The sequence below is a fragment of the Gymnodraco acuticeps genome, unplaced genomic scaffold (genome assembly GCF_902827175.1).
Source record: "Gymnodraco acuticeps unplaced genomic scaffold, fGymAcu1.1, whole genome shotgun sequence".
NCBI classification, from domain to species: Eukaryota; Metazoa; Chordata; class Actinopteri; order Perciformes; family Bathydraconidae; genus Gymnodraco; species Gymnodraco acuticeps.
The window spans coordinates 647,142-670,195 of NW_022991244.1; the positions used below are offsets into that span (position 1 = coordinate 647,142).

General features: G+C 39.9%; 1 protein-coding gene across 1 annotated transcript; it reads left to right on the top strand.

Annotated features, from left to right (window-relative positions):
* Positions 1 to 3,875: 3,875 nt before the first annotated feature.
* Positions 3,876 to 22,766, top strand: ell2 (elongation factor for RNA polymerase II 2). Its single transcript, XM_034239579.1, has 13 exons — positions 3,876 to 3,971; positions 5,919 to 6,158; positions 9,603 to 9,650; positions 10,488 to 10,612; positions 10,701 to 10,864; positions 13,619 to 13,878; positions 14,789 to 14,913; positions 15,623 to 15,695; positions 15,780 to 16,476; positions 18,191 to 18,425; positions 18,740 to 18,911; positions 20,024 to 20,068; positions 20,208 to 22,766. Exons 1-13 carry the CDS (start codon positions 3,876 to 3,878, stop codon positions 20,322 to 20,324), a joined length of 2,397 nt encoding a protein of 798 aa, XP_034095470.1. The 3' UTR covers positions 20,325 to 22,766.
* Positions 22,767 to 23,054: the final 288 nt, after the last annotated feature.

Here is a 23,054-nt window from a genome sequence, read left to right on the forward strand (position 1 = left end):
CATCAGAAACTGTAACGTTACCTATTATGTGTTAAAGTAAAAGGTATAATCAAATGACCTGTGTTGGCAGGCATATTATGTTTTTCGTGAGGCTGCCTATCTATCTCCCCCACATACACAAACTTACTTCCACGTTCACACTCCACTTTCTCTCTCTTGTGTGCTGTGTTTTAATGGCAGGGTTAAACAGCAGCAGATGGCTTTTTCTCACTGCCAACAAAATCTGTCCTCAGGGCCAGATCGCCACGTTGAGTGAAGTTGGAGGTAAACTATAGATAATCCTTTTAGTTGCAGAAACATTTTCAGTTATTTCACGATTATCAACATTTCCAATGCTTTCCACACAGATGTGTAATGTGGACTCATATTCATCTCAATTCAGATATTTAACACTTTAAACTAAGTTTGTCTGTAGCTTTCTGTCAAATATAACTACATTTCACAACAACATTCCCATTTAACACAATATGGTGCGAAAATGCTCCTAATATCTATATGTCAATTAATATAGTTTGTTTTCATTATTATATATAAAGGCTCTTTTTTATGTAGGCTACCTGATCCATGCTAACTACCCTTTTCATGGCATAAAGCAAAGCAGTTTAAAGAATTATTGTGTTAATCCCTGTCATGTGATTTACTGGTGACCATGAGCCTATATTGAGAGCATCATATCCTAAGGCAAAGAAAAGGGAAGAATAGAAATCCCATAAAAGCCCACACAGCTTCTATGATTAGTGATGATGTGTTAAAAGATTACATGTATAAATGTCACTTGTGCAGATTAAAGGTGGAGTTGGTAATTCACTTCAGAAACACTTTTTGTTATATTCCATGGAATGCTCTTAACATCCCGATAGCAATGAATAAATTAAATGCTTTGACAATAAATACATAAAGAAATGTCATCTGTGGAAGCCGTAGCACTGTAAAAAGCATGACCAATCATTTTAGCCGGCCCGGCTAAAATAACTGGATGGCCTACCTGCCTGTCAGCCTTCCATCTGTGCACAAACTTATCTCGGGCCCTCATTGGTCATGTGCGCGTTCGTGTGTGTTGGAGGAGGGGCTCTGTGAGGAAGTCTGAAGGAAGGGGCAGATTTTTTCCGGTTGTGTACTTTCAAATTCTAGCGCACTCGAGCTGGTTTCTCCATTCTTACCTACCCTACCTTTAAGGAGATACACAGGCATATATGTTGGAGGAATGATGTGGAAGTGTCTAAATGCAAACACTACAAACCATAATTTTCTGTCTTGAGTATCCAGTCAAAAGTGTATATACACAAGGCCTACATTTTAATCTAAATTTACTTTGATATTAGTCAGCAGCTCTATGTCTGTGGCCTTCGCCCTTTAGACATTTTTAGTCTTTAATTTGATAGCATCTTTTATTTTGTGATGATTTAGCATGTCTCTTTAAATACAATGATGACTATTAATGATAACCCCCTTGCCCATTACCTCCCCTGCTGACACTTTGACATGTGCCTAACTGCATATACACTATAGCTAATCAACTAAATTAATTCAGATGCTAATATGTATGGGGGAGGAATCCAGCAAATACATTTGAATTGTGATACAGATTATAAAGTGTGGGTGTTTGTTGTCTAAGGTTATGGTTATATACAGTATACATAACTTGTTCTTTATTTTACTTTTCGTTAAGAAAATGCTTTTTATATATTTAGAATCCTTAATTATTTTCATCTGGGCATGGCAGGTATTGGGACACTTTGCACAGGAAGTCAGTTTGGAGCAGGTAAGGTAAGATTGAAATGGAAGTAAAGACAGTGGCGTTGGGACAACTGACATTCAATTAAAGGTGGGGTATGTAATTTATTTCAGAAACACTTTTTGTTATATTCCATGGAATGCTCTTAACATCCCGATAGCAATGAATAAATTAAATGCTTTGACAATAAATACATACAAACATTCATCTGTGGAAGCCGTAGCACTCTGTGCACAAATGTATCTCGTGCCCTCATTGGTCATGTGCGTGTTTGTGTGTGTTGGAGGAGGGGCTTTCTAAAGAAATGGCAGATTTTTCCGGTTGTGTATTTTCAAATGATAGCGCACTCGAGCTGGTTTCTCCAAAAATGACCCACCCCACCTTTAAGGAAACCTAGTCCAATATTGCATTTTAACAAAACAACAAATGCAACAGGTGTTTTTCTTTTGGCTCGTGGCTCACCATTCAGTTTTAGTTTTGACAAAACATTAATGCTGCATTAATCCACATTTCTCTGTTAATCTGCTTGTAATCAATGATGTTTATTGTAAGCCAATGGACACCTATGCTACCTACCTATGAACAATAAACTCAAAATAAAATACAATTACTAATTTACAAGTTTGATTAGGTCCTTTATCCACGGACACATGTGTCAATGTACTAAAGGAAGAAGCAGCATCTGGATAAGTTCCAACCCAGGATGTTGCTGTGAGGCAACACTTGCTAATGAGCTGCTGTGCAACTGCCACTGCCATGCCTGCTTATTAATGTCAATTACAGGTCACTAACAGTTAAACTGCTGGAGCCTTTTTGATGATGGTGCAATTACTCACTCCTGAGTAAGTGTTGATCATTTAATTCCCCTTGACTCTGGTTGTGGTAAACTATGCCTGATCATTTAGCTACATTACATTATTGTAAATGTTTTGCATATCTGCAAATGTTATCCCACATCTAAATGCAAAGACACTTTTATTAAATTTGAATAATATGCCGACAGGCCTATTTATACTTTTGGATAAAACCTTTGACTTTTAGCCGAGCTGCCATTGATTACCTTGCTTTGAATGTACAATAAATGTAGAAAACAAATAAAATCATTATTTCCAATCATTAGCAATATCTACAACGTGTGAATAGAGCAATGTGTTTGTGTTCATGGCCGCTGTTTTTCCTTCAAATTAATGCATAGCAAACCTTTGAGTATTTATTGGTGATAAACCCTTTAGTGGATGTTGGTAGCACTAATTGTTAAAGATTACCTCATTAGCATAGTAAAGGATCACATGGTAAGAAGAAATACAATTCTTACTTTAAATGTAAACCCTTTGATCTAACAAAACAAGAGGAGCATCTTTCATACTGAAGGCTCCAGATTCCTGCATGTGCCTCTGATTATCACCAACATTGGAGCCCGGCCAAATGATACAACTATCAATCATTAACCTAGATGTTTCTCAGAATTGCATAAGGTAGAAGGTTATCCCAGGCATAAACACAGAACTATGAAAAGTAATTTAGGGGGAATAAAATGTGGTGATGAAGGAGGATGTAACTGTGTTGAGAAGAAAATGAGACAATGAATTGAAAGATAAGTGTCTCTGGTCAATCATCATAGCAAGCTGGTAATACAATTAAGGGGGGACTTCACAGTCAATTAATCCATAGTCTCCTAATGTTTAGCCTTAAGCAAAGGGTGTTTAATTTTTAAGTATTCTTCATACTGTACTCTTGAGCTTCTATCAGGTGACACCTTCAGGGCCTCTGTAAACAAAACATCTCTACAATCAATCCAGCCCAAAGGCTTTATTTAATTGTTTGCACAGCAGGTGACCTGTCAGACAAACCAGAACACAGAGCACCTCTGGAATTAAACAGACTTAAAATCTGTGTGTATTCAAACCAAGAGAAGTTTTAATATAGGTACTGTAATGCTCTGAAGCAAAGTTTGTCAACCCAATAAGGCTTATGTGTAACTGTTGTTGAGTAGAAGAAGGGTACTATCAATGATGTTATTGATTTTAAGGGCGAATAATATTGTTTCAGATTTACATTTCACACATTAACTAATATTTTCTGTGTGTTTTTCAGGTAAAAATAATAACTAATTTGTACGTGTGTGTGACTTGTTAGGGGGATGGGTGGGGTTAAGAGCTATGGTAATCTGCTGGATTCACACCGGCCTTTCCCCACCCTGCATGGCTTGCTCTACAACATGCTGCCCTATCACCAGGTCAAGGGGACTGACACTGAGAGATAGCGGAGGAGCAGCTCACTCGGGGACACGCTTGTGCCCATTGTGCTGATGTCACATACAGTCTATCACATATCATTAAAGAAAACCACCCGAAAGATCATTACAGCCCAAAATTCATTATTCACTATAGTTTTTGGCATTGAAAAACTGTCCTGGTTGACAATGCCATAATACAAGAATTTTGTCAGAATGTATCTGTACAGTTCTTAAAGTAATGAAACAATCAAAAGCATAGCACTTGGTTTTACTATTAAGCATTACATATTAGTACATTCACCTCAGAATTCTAGGCAGTTTATTTGTTTAATTAGTAGGCTAGATGCAAACATAGTCCGAGAAGTCCTTTAGTACATTTTTTAAGCTGGTATGTATTATAATGACAGCTAAAACTGTATTTAAACAAACCGGAGTTCACACTGAAGTATAGTCTACAAAAGCTACCTTTAACAGTTTCACCGGGCTAGAATTAGTTCTAGCGTGTCAGCAAAAACACAGCAGGCAGGGGCAGTTTAGCCAAGAGGTAACTAATGTGTGTGTGTGTGTGTGTGTGTGTGTGTGTGTGTGTGTGTGTGTGTGTGTGTGTGTGTGTGTGTGTGTGTGTGTGTATGTGTGTGCGCATGTGTGTGTGTGTGTGTGTGTTTGAGAGACAGGCTGTGCCCTTACAGAGAAAGGGATACTAGCAACTAGAATGTTTCCTCCAATGAGGCTTTAAAAGAGCAAAATATGACAGCAGTCTGGATTCTGTAAATGGAGTTTAAAGCTAAATAAATCATGGTACACTTGTTATGTGTGAAATCATGAAGGCCTAAAGCAAATATTGGAAGATATTTTACTTATAAAGTGGCAGAACCTCTCTGTAGAAATACTATTTTACATGTTAAAGTAGGCTACAAAGTAACACAGGCCCAGTGATGAATAGTAACAAAGTACATTACCTGAGTATACCTAAGTACAATTTTGAGTTACTTGAATATACTACCTGAGTATTGTCAGTTTATGCTACTAATTCTACTCCACTACATTTTAGACGCCAATATTGTACTTTTTACTCCACTACATTTATTTGACAGCCTTTGTTACTAGTTACTTTTTAGGTTTGGATTATTAGCTGATACAACATTTAAATAACTTATTAACTAAACGTATATCAAGTTATTCAAACTAGCTCTACATTTGTGATAAAAACACATGAATACTCATAATAGAAACCCAGTAACTCAATATAGGATTCTGAAATGCACCATTACACATAAGGAGTACTTTTACTTTTGGTACTTTAAGGATATTTTTTGATTGATTGTACTTTTACTTAAGTACAATTTTGAATGCAGGACTTTTAAAGTACTTTTTAAACTTAGTATTGCTACTTTTACTAAGGTAACAAATCTGAGTACATCTTCAACCAATGAAATATGTAAGAAGGCTACAGTAGTTAATGAAATGTTTTGAATTACTTTCCACCATAGCGTCCTAATACCAAATGCAAATAGTATTACTAGCAGCTTGACATACTTTGTACACTGCAGGGTAGCTTTTGAATGTTCCTCAAACTAAAGTCCTTTTTAAGTGTTGTTTAAATGTCACATTATTAATCCAAATCTGCAAAGTATCTTAACGTATTAATCAAATGTAGTGATGTAAAAGTAAACTATTTACCTCTGAATTGTAGTGGGGTAGAAATACAAAGTAGAAACAAATTGAAATACTAAAGTAAAGTAGGCCTACAAAATTGTACTTTAGTACAGTACTTGAGTAAATCTACTTAGTTACTTTACACCACTGGCAGTATACCATAGTTAAATACATGTTTTTGAATTACTTTCCACCATAGCCTTAAGCAGAATGATATATGATTTATTGTGAGTTTACTGTAGTTGGAAAGTGAAAAACTTACGAGCAAGCAAGTCAAGACCAATCCACTAGTGTCAGCCTGAAGACAGCAGCAGCTGTAGTCCCTCCCCGGGCCAGAGAGAGCACCTCGGCTGCTCAACGCTCCAGCCTCAAAGGGACGATGGTGGAGGGCTGGTAAAGATGGCGGCGCTCTCCGAGGATGGGAGGTACGGATTGAATTGTGGCCGACAGAGCGCTGATAGAGTCACCGTATTACATGTCAAATTGACCGAGACAGCGCTGAAAGCCATAGAGAGCCTCCAACATTGTAAGGTGAGTGAAACGACCGGTTATTCCCGTTAAAATGAGCCATCACTGCGGGGCTGACACAGCTCGTCTCAGCTGGGAAGCACCAACTGCCACGCACAGCTAAAGCTACAAAGTTAGCTAAGCTGTTGACAGAGCGACTTTCTTCTTGTTTTTTTCACTGATTTTGTCGTGTGTCGATACATTTACCAACTGGATGGTTTTAATGAGGGTTTCGCCTAATGCTCTAGCCGGGTTTTACGAACTGACAAGTGTTATTTAGTCTAGAAAACCTGTTGGTAAAGTTGGACACTGATTAGCCAGCTAGCTACTTTAGTTTGAATCCTCTGTACAGGCTGATCCATTTTTCTCTTGGCAAACTAGCATTACTTTGACCAAATCAAGAAAGTTGTAATTTAATATCGACCAATAGACTTTTCGCTTGCCAAGTTTGATAAACTAAACGCTCACCCACTCATACAAACTTATCTTAGTTAACTATCATGAACTTTTTTTTTTCTTTTTTTTTCTCCTTTTATTCAAGAAAATATATATGTGAATCACACATTTTATACATCCAACACATTGACCTCAGGGATATATAGGTACATATACAGTAACAATATGTAATATAAAGAAATGCATATAATTAAGAAAATAGTGAAAACAGCTAACATTTCAAGTAAAAAGTTGTAATACACATTTAGTCTTGATGTCTTCTTATTGTTAATAGTGGTGATATATTGTTGTAATTCAAAGTTCAAATGTGCTAAATTTGGTTTAGTCATTCCATTTCCAGTTGTATAGTTTGTCCTGTTTTACTTTTGAGAAAATACTGAACATCAGATAAAAAACATTTGAGAGTACAAACGGTGATAGATTAACTTTCATTCGACAAGGTAGTAACATTATTTCTGTGTCCGGATGGAAATCTGCAGATCAATGAAGGCCAAAGTAACTAGTTAGTGGTTGTGTGAGCGTTTCTATGACTGGTCATCTTAGCATATGGTGAGAAGTTTAACCCATTTGGACAACGTCACATCACAACCTGCAGAGATATGAAACTCCCAGCAGGGCTCATCCAGCTATTTCAGTTTTTTATAAACTGTTTCAGTCAAACAAGCTTGCCACATTGTAACTACAGGATGCTTAAAGCTAATGCATGTTTAGGCCTCAAAGGTGTACACTGGACACACATTTAATATGGGTTTGTTTGCAAAATTGTTGAAATGGTTTTACATACTTTACTTCAAGCTGCCCGAGAGGGCAATTGTCACATAGTATCTGAGAGCGACAAACCTAGATAAAAAAAGATAATAGGAAAATGGCTCTTGCTATCAGTGACATTTATTTTAAATAGACTTTATTTGTGTACTTGTAGCTCTCATCAAACTACCTCATGACATGTACTGCATTTCACCCCCGAGCTTGACGCCATCTGTCATTGTGAAGCTTTTAAAACTGAGTGTGCTAATAAGTCATTTGCATACCTGTGCAAATAAATATAACTTGAATGAACTGTACACATGGTGTAATCTTGTTGAGGTGCCACACATACTAATCTGGACCTTTTACGGTCTTGACTTGCGGAGACCTAGAAGCCGAGTTACCTGACCTTAAGTCAGCCAACAACAACGCTGTTACATAACACCCTGACTGACTGGGCCTAGGTCTCTGCTTAAGGCAGATGCACTGTAGCTTAGCGCTAGGCTGTAGTGTTCAGAGGTCTCTATGTGACTGCTTTTTATGGCACATGGTGTGTGTGTTTCAGTATGTATGCCACTCACTGATCACACGCCTGTATGTGAAACCATGGCTCTCTTTGAGACCTGTATAATAAATTCAAATGTGGATCAATAGCACAATTTAAAATGAGTTTGGGACATCTGGCAAACCAAGTCATCACTAAGTTGAAGGAATTATTTTGTGACAACCCATGCTACAACCTTATTGGATGGTAATGTTGGTCTGACGCTGCATTGAACGGCAGCCTGCCATCTCTTGCTGACTGAGCAGCCAAAACTGCCTGCTTTTTGTTCCTCTCTCCCTCTCAGTAACGTGTGATGTAGCTCAACCAGTCATCGAACTATGGAAGCTGGCTATCTTTGTCTTTCTGTGGTGATGTGAAATGTGATCAGAACGGTGTGTGTGAGGACTGGTTGGTGTGAGTGTATGGATGGTGGGTGGGGGAGGGAGTCAGTCAGTGGCTTGGAGTAGCTTAGCTTTAACAACCATGACATGGTTCTTTCAGTCTGGAAAAAAAAAGAACACATTTGATCTAAGATCTGCATCTTGTTTCATGTTGAGTAAGCAAGCCTATTTTCATGTACAACAATGCAAAGAAACTGTTGTTGATAAAATGCACATTCCACTCAAACCAAAGGATGCAACTTTAAATAAATGTATATTCAGGCCAACTGGTTTCTCGGCCTCAGATGTGTAAAGTAGAAGAAGCCGTTCCTGTGCTTTCCCTTCCCAACTGCCCCAGAGCAACCACTGCATATTTGTGGTTGTCCACTCCATTTCAAGTAGCCATCAAACTCAAACCTGTAAACTTACACAAAGAGAGACATTTCAGAAATACTTACTCCAAATATTTGCTGTATTTGAGTTTTGTCCAGGTTCCACATGCTTGTGTGCAGATAAAACACTTTCACCTACCACCCACCTCTTAACCTCTTAAGAAGATGCAGGTAAAGTTGACTCACAAGGTTTCTATTTAGAGACCTAGCCATCTGACTTCATTAAGTATTTTCGGCTGACAGTTACCATTGTTTCTGCAGCCGGACCTTTATGTCAGATGATCAACGACAAAACACTATTTTGGGGATTTTATTTTATTTTTGTCAAGATTGTAATGTTTTTCTGCCAAATGCCCAACATGTTCTAGCCTGAGCCGCTCGTATGTGAAGGTCCGCGACTTTTTTCTGTGATTGTAAAAGGAATGTATTACATTGTTAGACTGGTTGTCACACAACAAGCAGTTGGACATCACATTGGATTTAGCATTTTTACTATTTTCAGACATTTTATTGAACATGAAAATGAATCCATTGTTTGATTGAATTGTCTTCAGATTAATCAGTGATGAAAATACATCTTTGTTGCTGCCCTAAATCAGAAATACTCTCAATTCATAAAACTAGCACAGCACAACACTTTTAACAAACAGACAGGCATTTAAGGCATTTGCATGTTATCCACCAGCTATCTGTGCTCTGTATTTACATGTTCAAATGTAACATTTACTAGATGTGTTGTGCTGTGCTAGGACCCCAAGGCTCTGCTGTTTCTACAACCAAATGTTTGTATTGTCAATCAAATAGCGTGGCATGTTCTGCAGGTTCTTCACCAATGTGTCTTTTTGTATCTATTTGTTGCTTCTTACCTAACTGGTATTTCTCTGCCAATACCACTTTACATTTTCAAAGTGATGCTATCAGTAAAAATGTTGTTTCTCTTTACTTACAGAATGTACCTTCTCAGCGGCCCACAATACAATTCAAGGGACTCCAAGGGGTAAGGCCCGTCTCGCTAACAGCTGTCTGCTGTCTGTGCATCTTGCGCTCTCTCTCTCCCTTTTTTTCTTCTTAACCAAACACTTCTCCACACACAGTTTGCACACACTTTTAAATTAACTATATCAACAAACCATATTTTTTCACCTGGTGTGGTGAGTCAAAATAGTGAACAACAAATCTGTGTTGTAATCGACAAAATAGCTAATTAGCGTTAGCCGCTGTGTGAGGTTTTCCTTTAATGACAAGTTATTCATGTTTATTAATCCTTCACATTTGTTAGTGGCATGTGCTGATTTGTATCGAGACGTCCCTACGCTTGGAGCCAGTAAACCTACTGACTTGTTCTGACTTGTCTAGTTAATCAGATGCTCAACTACTGCTCGGCTTACACTTATTAAAACACCACTATTGTACATTATTTGTAATACTAGTGTACATAATATTTAAAAGCCAGTGTAGTAGCTTTGTAGGACTACTTTTAATGTGGTTATTAATTTATATTTGTTAATATAAACCCTATCCTCTATGCAAACTGTCTGCTGAACTATTCAGAGGCACCCATTTGAGACCCTTATGAAGTCTATGTACACTGTTTTGACTCAAATACGGCCTCCTCCTAGCTGCTGAGACCTCGGAGACCTTCCTGTGTCATGCTAGCGAAAGGGTATTAATATATGCATACACTAAGGTGAAAGCCTAGGGAAGAGTTGAAGGTGGTTTGTCATATATGGCAGTTTTATAGACCATACTGTTTGTATGAATGTCATTCTCCCATCATTTAATAATCATCCCAGGTGTGAATAGATGGTATAACTTGTCTTTTTCTCCCTTACAGCGCATTAAAATTCCCAAGAATGATTCCTCCCCAGACCCTTTCAACAGTTTTGATTTCTACCTGTCTAATGTGGGCAAAGACAACCCTCAGGGAAGCTTTGAGTGCATCCATCAGTATGTTGCGAGGTAACGTTAGTCAGCTGAATCCACTGTTACTGGAAGGTAATCTCTCCCTTCCTCCCAGTTCTCTCTCACGCTCCCTCTTTGTCTCCAGCTCAGGGGCCTCACACCTGGCAATGTTGGCCACAGTACAGGACAAAGTCACCGTGTGTGCCACTAATGACTCCTACCAGGTGACCCGGGAACGCATGACCCAGGCCGCGGAAGACACTCGTGAACGTGGGACCAAAGTCATCAAGCCTGGGGGCCAGTACAGAGGTAAGGCCCCTTTCTACCCTCAGATGCCAAGTCTGATCCCTGGACACCAGCACGGATTTACATCCTATCAACACCTCTCATGTCTTTTCAAACTTGGGGGGGGGGACTTTGAGGGACTGAATGGGTGAAAGCTGACGGCCTGGCTCCATTCAAAGCCATTATTACAACTGAGTAGGCAATTTTGCTGTCTCAGTCTTTTCCAGATTAGCAGTCTGACTGATAAGGGCCAAAGGTTGCTTCTGAAGCTATTTCAGTTTTTTTTTTTCAGCACATAGCCTGCCAACATTTATACTGAAAGTGTTCCAGGACAGGCAACAAGTGCTGTTGTGATCAGCTCCATGCAGGACTTAACTTGTATTTCCCTTTTATACTTGTCACCATGCAGGGTTACTTGCTTTTTGAATCTCAAGCGCAAGCTCATATGGTAAAAACAGAGCAGGCCACAGAGAAGGAGAAGCGTCACTCTGCTCTCTTATCGTGTGAAAATGGTATCGCTATCAAAGGTCTAACAAACCACAGGGAAACACTGGAGGAAAATAAATGTGGTGGTATTTGTTAAACACTGCTAGTAAATGAGTAAACAGGTTTCTGTTAATAACATGGAGGTACTGTTAGTTCTTTTTTTATTTAGCTTTTGGAAGTGATTTTATACCCTGTTAAAACATCATGTAATCTCCGGTAAAGAGCTCCACTGTGCTCCTTTTGAAAAATAGCAGACCCTCTGAACTTTAGATACAGGTAGCTATTTTAACTTCTTAAATAATGTCCTAAATATCATATGAATGTGATATTAACAAGAAAATTATGATTTGATAAATATTTCAAGATACTCCATTTAATGGCTCTCTTGTCATTTATGTATACAGTAGGTTGAGTGGTGGGATAACCTCATCAAACAATGGTGTGAAAAAAACAATATTATACATTAGGGATGTAACGATACCAAAAACTAACGGTACGATATTTATCGCGATATTGAAAAATAAAGAAAATAAATGTGAATTTTTTTTTATTTTTTTACTTGAATATTGTTTTCCTTATTAAATAATAAATCTGATTTGTACAGCATTTTAGTAGTATAGTAGTATTTTAAAGTGTCAACAATATAATAATCAGACCCTGCAATAGAATAAATCAAGTTTCACTTTAGTTTTTCAAGTAACTCAACTCTAACTCACTCACTCGGCATCATCAAGGTTATCTTTTAGGAATATGAGCATGTCCACATTTCCAGGTAGAAGCTGGGATGTTTGGGCGTTTACAAATATCCCCTGCTGTGGAAAAAAACTCTCTTGCTTGGTACTGATGTTGCTGGGACAGAGAGATATGCTTTGGCCATGGGTGACAGCAGTGGGTAAAACTGCGCATTGTCTCTCCACCACTTCAAAAACAATACAGTGTTTGCCAAGAAGGTGAGGCTTGTTGACAGGGCGAGATATAAATATACTGTTGGTACTTGTCAATGTCTCTAGGTATGTAAATGTAGCCCTGTAAATACGATGTCCTTTTGTGTTATCTATTGTTTTATGTTCATGTTGTAACCTACTTGCTGCCATGTTGGACAGGTCTCCCTTGAAAAAGAGATCGATGATCTCAATGGGACCATCTGGTTAAATAAAGGTTTTTAAAAAAAAAAAATTGTTTAATCGCGGTAGATTTTGTCAGTTTCTTTTATTTACCGCAATATCCGATATATCGTTACATCCCTATTATACATACTGTTACGCCTAACTTGGGTTCAGTAAGAAATGTTTCAGTTGTATCCACCATTTTAGCCATGAATGCATGTTTGGAGTCAATGAGTATGTTAGATCTGAGCATTTGTCAAAGATGTCCTTGTTTTAACTCGAATCAAAAGTGTAACTCAGTCCTCAAACCTGCTACAACTAAAACCTCATCGGGCCTGTTTCTCTGGGCCCCGGGGAAACATTTGCATAAGCTGTAGTGGCCCAGATAGAAACTGGGAAACGAGAGGCGGCCGAGGGAACGGGTGTGACAGGAGCATGTAGCAGCTGGTCGGGAGTCTGCACCCTATTTACTAATGCAAAAGGGACCATTAGCTTCTTATTTTCACAGGCTGTAAATTACTATACTCTTGTTCTGCATACGTTTTCTATGTATAGAATGATTTTTTCCGAAAGAGGAAATATCGTTACATAAGCTTTCCACCTGCAGCACCCTGTCATTATACTTTGCAGAGTGTGTAACCTCTCTAAATGGATCCTGATCCCTTTTTGTCACGTATAGGGGTCTTTCAAAACCTTCGCCATAGGACAAACAACTATGACCAAGACTCTCAAGCTATACTTAGTTGATACAGTGATTTTCAATCGAGTAACAGTGTCCATTATTGGTGTCCTTATTTCTTGGTAACTGCCATTTAAATGGGACTTCTTTGTTGTAAACACTGAAAGTAGTAATGGTTATTGGTGCCATAAAAGCACGCAGTGTCTGCCCGAACTTAGATATGAGGAACGACCCGTAATTTCACCTTGTGTAACCTTCATATCTAGTTTCCAAGGTTCAAGTATATGTTTTGTTTGGCCATCTGAAAAAAATAAAATAATAATAACTTCTTAAAGCTTAGTGCCACATGTTTTTAGGTTCATTTGAGGCTTTTGGCTTCAGTAACTGAGTTGAAGATGATAGAAAGGTGTATTGTTGAGGGAAAATATGACGGCATATTAATGTACGATGATGAACTTCCATGCAGAAAAAAAAAAACGTTTCAAATTGTATTTTCTTTCCCTCTAGGAAAGCAAGTCCATATCCGTAAGCCAGCACTATCGGGCCATGACGTGGTCCCCGAGCGCAAACGCTCCACACCCATCAACCCAGCCAACACTATTCGTAAGTGCCTTTCCAATAACCCCGTGTCCCAGCGATCCTTCAAGGACCGCCTCATCCACCTGATGGCGCTCCGGCCCTACAAGAAGCTGGAAGTGCTCGCACGTTTGCAGCGGGACGGAATCAACCAGAAGGACCGAACCTCATTAGGAACCACCCTGCAACAGGTACTGTAAGGTGTCTGCCACAATATCAGGGTGTCCGCGGGATCTTAAAAGTTGATAAATCAATTTAGCGAAAATTAAGGCTATTAAAAAAAGTATTAAACGGCATTTTCCAAGGTATTACGTTTTGTAGCTTGTTTTCAATAAGTATATCAATTGTCCAAAGAGGTTGTATTCTACAGTCTGCCTGAATGTAATCATTGCGTAGGTGTGTAGTGTGATTCTGTGTAGTTTATTTATGGCATCCTGTTGGGTTTGACGTCATCTGAACAGGACATCGCACGCTCACTGCTTGATAGCACGCGAAGCTCCGTTTACGCCGGTTGTTAAACAACTTCGTTATGGGGAAATGCAAGTCTGCGTCCAAATGGTTGGAAGATAAGGAGGAAGGACAATCAATACTGTATATAGTCAATGTGAGGTAAAGTGTGTCGCCAATGTAACCGGTTGAAACTCGAAGTGGCGATGAGGTCTTAAAACGTATGGAAAGGGTCTTAAAAAAGATTCCTGCATATACCCTGAATATGATTATTAGCATCAACATGTCCTCCATTTTAGAGTTTCAAGAATCATATATTGTTGTTTTGCAACACAGGTTTGCACAACGAAATGTAACTACATTAATGCTTCACAGAAAAAAGCATGACAAAGCAAAAATGTAAGTGTATTCCTGTTGATTAAAATCCAGAAGTAGTCACTTCTGTTTTTATAAAATATGACATTTAGTAATTTCACCCTAATTGTTGTGTCCAAAAGATCACCTTCCCCCCATTAAACACAAGATCAAACAAAAAGCAAGACACTGTATTGGTCAATTTGCATGCACAGATGGCCAGCACAGGAAGTGTGAAGTTTCTGTACATGTATCATGCTGTCAGTTTAACCGTCCTGTGTTCCTGTGTGCTCCAAACAGGTGGCCAACCTGAACCCCAAAGACAACACATTCTCACTGAAGGACTTTATTTATCGAGACATCCAGCGCGACTGGCCGGGCTACTCTGAAGATGAGAAGACCCAGGTGGACCGGATCGTGGCTCGGTACTGATGTGGCCTATTTAGCATTTTATTTTCCCTCTGACTCTAAATACATACCTGTCTGAACTAATAAAGCATCTGCATCCCATGGTGTTGAACCACACTTAAGTACTAGTTGAAACCCCCTGCAGGCGGCGGCTAGGTAAAGCTGGCTGTCAGGTAAACAGTGCTGTGTGAAGGAAAAGCAGCAACTGTAGTGTAGGCTGCTGTGGATCCCAATGTTTGTTTTGGAATGATTTTGTTTTTGTTTGCTCAGTGTTCTGTGTTGTAAACGTGCCATCGTCAGGGCCAGAGCTGACATGAATTCACCACTAGCAACCTTCAGTCCGTATGTTAAAGGAATGGCTCAACTTTAAAGTATTATAATAGCTCATGTAGCACACCATCAGGTTTAGTTTTTACACTTATCATTTTCCTTATTTTGGACAAGTGTTCATGTTATTTAGTCTTAGCACTTCAGCAGTTATTATTGTGTTAATTATATGACAATGTAATTGCATTAGCACTAAATGAGCACTTGTAATGCTTTACAGACTTTCTGATAATTTCTTGTAAAGTATTGTAAGCTGTCTTAGTGTTACTCACCAGCCCAGCATTAGGTGAAACCTTAAGACCCGACAAACATGTCAAATATTTTCCTTCCTAAAACTTTTTCTAATGTGTCCTGTCTGGTCTGTTTCGCCACACTAACCACGTTGTCTTTCTCTAACAGAAAATTGGGTCTTCCTCTGGAGACCCTCTCCTCAAGCAGTCCTTCCAAAGACAGCGTCCCCACGTCCCCGCAGGTATCTGAGCAAATGCACACTGACACACACCTCTACGGTAAACCATGCACTTTCTTAGCTTCATCCTGTATGTTTGACTTGTAGAAGCTCCAGCCAGACTTTGACTTCATCGACCCTCTGGCCCCCAAGAAAGCCCGGATCTCCCACCTCAGCAGCCGGGGGCCCGCCGCCTCCTCCTCCGACCGCCACGAGGGAAGCCCCAACTCCAAGCGCTCGTCCCTCCCCTCCAACGTCGCCTCGGGCCCCCCCGCCCATCTCCCTGTCCCGTCCCACCCCCCCGCCCCGTCTCACCAGCAGCCCAGCCCGGCCTCCCACTCCAACTCCCCCAGCACCCCCGAGGGCTGCGGCACCCAGGACCTGCCCATGGACCAGAGCTCCTCCTGCAGGGACCCCTCGCCCAGCCCCTTCTCCTCTGACAGGACCCCGCAGGACCGCTACCGGACCCCCGTCCCCAGACCGGCCGCCTCCCCCAGCCCTCCTCCTCCTCCTCCTCCTCCTCTTCCCCCCTCCTCTTGCACCTCCCTCACAGTCACCTCCACTGTCATCAGCAGCCCCCCCTCGTCCAGCAGCGCCAACAAGAAGGTGAAGAAGAAATCCAAGAAGCACAAAGATAAGGATCGAGAGCGGGACAAAGGGAAGCGGACGGACAAAGGTAGCAGGAGTCCGCCCGGCACCGCTGAGCCCGCCGTAGACTGTCGCAAAGCCAAAAGGAAGCGCAACGCCGAGGAAGAGACACGAACTCGAGAAGAAGTCATCAACAAGGTCCCTCACAAAGAACAAGGTGTGTTTCTGTCGTCACTATTAATCATCAGACTCACTGAACCAAAAGTTTTAAGACATTGTCTATCAGCCTTTTTGATGCTTTACACACACTTCAAAGTACTGTCACTTACTGTTTGTGGGAATTTAGTTGGGAAGAGATCTTCAAAAGTGTATTTATCCAAAAAGAGCAGTAATATTGACACTGCATTAGATTAAGTACATGTTATGGAACAGGGCTTGTTTCTTGTGTCACACCCACAGAATGAGCATCATTTCCAGATAGCATTTCAAACCCACACATTTCTATAAAAACAAGCTTTGATTAACACAATGTGCACCACTCCCTTTTCAAAAAGCAGACAAAGTGGACAACCTCAGGTTACTAGCTGCTAAATCAGGATTTTCTCAAGTTTGTACGGACCAAAGCAAAAAATGATTGTGGAAATACATTTTTTTTATTACCTGTGAAATAACCTGACAGGGTGTCCGCGGGGTCTTAAAAAGTATTAAAAGTTGATCAATTTAGGCTATTAAAAAGTATTAAACAGCATTTTCCAAGGTATTACATGTTGTAGCTTGTTTTCAATAAGTATATAAATTGTCCAAAGAGGTTGTATTCTACAGTCGGCCTGAATGTAATCATTGCGTAGGTGTGCAGTGTGATTCTGTAGTTTATTTATGGCATCCCGTTGGATTTGACGTCATCTGAACAGGACATCGCACGCTCACTGCTTGATAGCGAGCGAAGCTCCGTTTACGCCGGTTGTTAAACAACATCGTTATGGAGAAATGCAAGTCTGCGTCCAAATGGTTGGAAGATAAGGAGGAAGGACAATCAATACTGTATATAGTAAATGTGAGGTAAAGTGTGTCGCCAATGTAACCGGTTAAAACTTGAAGTGGAGATGAGGTCTTCAAATGTATGGAAAGGGTCTTAAAGGGTCTTAAAAAGTATTACATTTGACTTCAGGGTTCCTGCATGTACCCTGCCTGAGAAACCTGTGCGTTTCCCATCATGACGACTTTAAATGTCCGTTGTGTAAAAGAGAAAACATTGGTGGGGTGATTTTCCTGTCTACATTTTTCAATATGACTTGCGGCATTAGAAAGAAACTATCATTTTAAGATAATTGTTTTCATTTGAATAATTGTATTAAAACGATAATGGTGTGATTTCTTCTTCAAACAGATCTTTTTTCTTTTTTTTTAATATGTAGAATTCTCCAGTTATACTGCCAGCTCGTTTTGGATTTGCACTGCCTCCTAGTGTCCACAAATCAAAACGTGTGTAATGTGTGTACTGTCCTCATTAGTTCTGCTTTACCTGATCTTGCAAATGTTGTGGTTGTTATTTCAGAGACTATTTTCTTTTTAAAGAGAATGCTAATGCAGGTCATATACGCAAGTAGCGCTTATTTGATGTATTCCCTGTACAGGAATTCATCATTTGCAGTTTATTCCTTATATGTGACGGATTATTTGGCAAAGATAGCAGACCAAAGCAACTCTACCAATACAAAGGATCATTTGTGATGTTTTTCAGTCATTCTTCACATGTTAACCCTGTACCATGGATTATCAGTGCAGTATATATTTTTGCAATATACTTTATGGACATTTCTGTACATGCATCCCCTATCACTTGTTCTGCTTATTTACTTTTTAGCTCCTATAACGAGTACGTTTCCACGGTATCTTATCTGAGAGTCTCAAACGTTCCTCTCTTTCTTCAGACTCTTCAGATAAAGACAAGCCAGAGAAGACGGAGAAACCGGAGAAGACGGAGAAACCGGAGAAGACGGAGAAGACGGAGAAGACGGAGAAGACGGAGAAGACGGAGAAGATGGAGAAGACGGAGAAACCGGAGAAGACGGAGAAGACGGAGAAGACGGAGAAACCAGGGAAGACTGAGAAGACAGACCAGCCCACCAAGTTCTCCTCTACAATTGAGATGCCCGACTATGTTGTGTGAGTCACCTCGACCTCTTTACCCTTCAGCCCTCTCATTTCACAGTTCAAAACATTTCTGTTCCTAAGAATTAGGACACAGAAAACCCAGAAACAAACACAGATGTGATTCATTTTCTTTCTTTGCTGCACGTTAAATGTTTTGCACTTTCCACCTCATTGGTAAAAAGTCTATATTATTCACTGCACAGATAGACAATCTCAACAGGATCTCACCTTTCAGTAAAGATCACGACCTTTAGCGAGGTGTATTCAAAACAAGGAAAGTCAGGGGAGCTTTGAACACACTGAAATGACCTTCTGTGTGTCTACAGGAAGTACATGCCCATGGTGTCCATCGACCAGCGGCAAAGCTACAAGGATGACTTCAACGCAGAGTACGATGAGTATCGCCTCCTACACGCCCGCGTGGAGAACATCACCCGCCGCTTCACCCAGCTGGACGCCAAGTGCCGGAAGATGACACCGGGCACCAAAGAATACCAGGTCAGACCAGTCGGCGTGAAACATTTCTACATGCCAGTTTCTTTAAAGCCACTTACTGTGTAATCCTTATCGAGCATTTATGGTGGGTTTGTGTCGTTCTAAATGGCAAGGTCGGATAAACTCAGTAAAAAGTAGCGGACCCCTTTCCTATAAGCACTACAGAGATTGTTGAGTCTCCTCCAGAGGGGTTATTATATTGTCCATTCCTTGTAGCAGTTAACATGATGATTTACTTTTTATTCTAAGATTTAAGTGTTTTGTAGATATCTTTTTAACTAAACACCATTAGACCAGGGGTGTCAAACTCAAGGCCCGGGGGCCAAATCCGGCCTGTGACTTCACTTTGTGCGGCCCCGCAAGAGCTTGCAAAGAATAAAATACGTTTTTTATACGGTTACATGATGCTTTACAGAAGCTCGTTGCCCATAAACTACATGTCCCACAATGCATCTTAAATTTGTCTTTTTCTCAGAATCTGACTTTTTTTCAAAATGTCCATTTTTCTTTTTTCTTTGACTTTTTTTTTCAGAATTTCACTTTTCTTTTTAAATCATTTTGTGACATTTTCACTGAAGAGACTTGCAATGATTTGCCCTAGACTTCTGCTTTCAGACGTAGTTAATTATGAAGTTATTACCCTATCCCATAATAATCCAATGCAGAGGCAATCATGTAATATAATACATTATTTTATATATAGTAAATATTTATATATGTATTTTTATATAGTCTTATATATATATATATATATATATATATATATATATATATAAAACTGGCCCTTTTGAGTGCAACCATGATGCTAATGTGGCCCGAGATGAAATTGAGTTTGACACCCCTGGCTTAGACTGTTTGGTCATATATTTGAATACACAGGAAGGAAGAAGTGATGTCTTTTTGTTTGTATTTTAAATGAATAAGTATATATTATTATTATTTACTAAATCGGTCTCCATAATTGTTTCTAGGTGCTGCTTTTGTGCCATGTTATCACACGGATATCACTTTAGAGTTTGGATTTCTATATCAGCTAAATGTATACGCGTTGTCCTTTTACAATGAATGTAATTGTACTGTTCAAATGCATTAAAAGTGATTTTTCCTTTTTACAGAAGGTGCAAGAAGAAGTGTTGAAAGAGTACAAAAAGATGAAACACGTGAGTGCTTCTACACTTCTGTCTGTTTTTTCTAAACACTAACAAAACACTTGCTTGTTGTTTCTCATGTTAATTCTGCTTGCTGTCCTTCTGTCTAGCGCAGCAGGAGTCTGATATTATTTGTGCGTTTGCTTTACAGCACAGCCCCAACTACCACGAGGAGAAGCAGCGCTGCGAGTATCTGCACAACAAGCTGGCCCACATCAAGCGGCTCATCGCTGACTTCGACCAGCGCAGATCCACGGCCTGGTGCTGAGCACATGCCTCCACTGTCAGTATTGAGAGAGGAGCGTGGACCCAGGAGGGGGTGTCCGACCGGCTGTTATTTATTAACACCCCTTCAGTTACTGCCTCCACATCCACCAGTCTTCCTTCTCCCATCATCCTTTTTTCCTTCATTCCTTACCTCTTTTCCCATCTTTGATTCCACTGGCTTCGTTGTTGCCTGCAATCTTTAAAAAAACTTACTTTGACTTTACCTTCCGTCTTTTTGCTTTCTCCTTTGTTTATTTCTCAAAGAGCTCCTGTGGAATTTCAAACCACCGGTTCAGTGGAAGGGGCTGCCTGCATGTGTGAAGGGGTTGGTGGGGGGAAATCTTCTAACCTTTTTTTTGAAGGACTTTATCTTCAGGCAAAAAAAAAGAACAAAAAAAGTATTTTTGAGCATCAGAGAAAATATGAACTTGTATTTAAGTAAAAAAAAAAAAAAAGAGGGAGATCTTATTTATTTTTTATTTTGGGACTCGTAGTGCAAAGAAGAGTCTGCAGATGATATATTGTTTAACTTTTGTTGACAACAATGCAAAAAGAAATACCGCAGGCCTTATGTGTTTTGACTTTGTGAAGCCATTTTGCACGTGAGATCCATTGTCATCTAATTTGGGACAGACGTCTCTCCTGCCTCATTTCCTCTCCTTTCATAAAACTGTACTGGATAACCTCGCTGACTTTGAGGATGAAGGGGAAAGGAAACGAGACGGCAGGAGGGCTCTGACCTGAATGAGAAGCAACAACAGTATGTGTGCATGGATTGTACATTTAGTTGTAATGGCCACATGGGGTGGAGAGGGTTGGGAAACTAAAGGAGTGCGACTCCCTGTCGGTGAGGGGAAGTACTCCCTGCACCATCAGTGTTTAGTGTTCACATTGCATTATGGGTGCCTTAAGGTGTTTACACTCGGAAAACGTCGAGTCTGGCGACCCTTAGGGGGGCTACACAAAGGAACTATAACTGCCTGGAAACAGGTTGTGTGTGTCTGTGCGCATGTCGGAGCGGTGAAGGAAGAAAGTTTAGTCTGGAAGGAGTGTTACAAATTGTATGTGTGTGTGTGTCCGTACGGATGTGACAGGTGTAAGGAAAAAACTAGAAATGTGGAGAAAAAGTGATAAACGTGAAAAACAAAAAAAAGCTGCTATATAGTGTTTGACCAGCCAGAGCACTCGGGATCAACCTGGCTGACGTCGCCGATCTTAATCGAAGAGATTTAGAAGATCCTTATTTTCCGTAACGGCGCAGAGCCTGGGAAAGGAGCGCGCCGAACCTCTTCAGCTTTACCCGGCGGAAAACCCTTTCTGTTCCTAGAAAGAAGCAAAACACATCCACCAGAGAACAAATCTCTATTAGGATTTCAAATGTATTTGATTCTCAGTTTGAGTTCTGCAGAGTAGTGGAAGATTTTTTTTTTTGTCAACATTGATAGGTTTAGTTCAATGGATGGCTTCTATGAAAAGTCTTTATTTCAACAAGGGAAAATGTGTTTACAAACCTGTGTTAGACTGTTTGCCAAAAATTAAATACTTCTTTGGTTCTGCATCACTGGAGTAAAATGTATGATTGGGGATTAATTTAAAGAGACACAAATACTGGAATATGTGTCTCGTTACATTTGGGGATGTAGAGAGGAGTCACTGTGCCCGAGATCACAACTGAAGGTGTTGACTATCTGCCTTTTTGAAGTGGTTCGCTCCTTCTCGGCTAGTCAGCTGCTCCTGTGTTAGGGAGAATATGTAGCCCCATGTTATCCCCACAAATTGATATTTAAGTAGCATTGGCTGGATCTATTTGAAATATATTTTGGGTTGTGGCATTCTGTCAAAGAGTCAGTCTCTGCAGCAGACTGGCTGTTTTGTTCGGCTGTCAGAATCAATTTAATCTAAAAACAGACCTGGCTTATTTATTTTTGTCTCAAGTTGATATTGACAGAAAATCAGCACTTGTATCTTGGATGTGTCGCATTAAAACAAAGACAACGCAGATTAAAATTGTTCAAGATTTCAGGCTCTACTTGAGATGTACTCTTACTTCGGTCGCGGGCTGCAGGGTCAGTGTATTATTATTATTTTGATCCCCTTGAATCGGTCATTCCCCAAAATATAAAGCATAAAATGCCATTTCAGCAAATGTATGATGGGCTAGACCTTCAGGGTGTCCTCCATCATGTGTCCTCTTCCTCCGAACATTTCTGTCTTTATCAAATACAGATGCTTAAATTGGGTCTGAGCAACATGAATAATGTGACTCATTGTTGTGGGAGGGAAGAGGTTTGATCAAGAGTCTTAATGAGGAAGTAACAAGGTTAAAAACCCCTGGCAGTGTTTAGATGTGAGAAACCACTGGAAATGAAGTGACGTCTTATCCTGCCCAGCCGAAAATGTACAAGACATTTCAATAAAAATCAATTTAGTTTTACCTGGAAAATGGCTTTTGTTGTTCTTTCTACTCTCCTTTTCAGCCTTCGAAATGTTTGCATGTCTAAAATGTGGATGACTTTTGTGAACCTACGGTTATCGAGAAACTGTTATTAAAGATGCAAATAATAGTTGTTATTAGAGCCACATCTGAATGTATGAACATCTGCTTTCCATGTTTCAAGATAAATATGACGGCTGCATATATGCCCTCAGTCTACTTACAGTTTACTTCAGCACAATGAAAAACTGTTGCAGTTGGTTTAAATAGGTGCCACTAGATTCAAAATGTCAACTT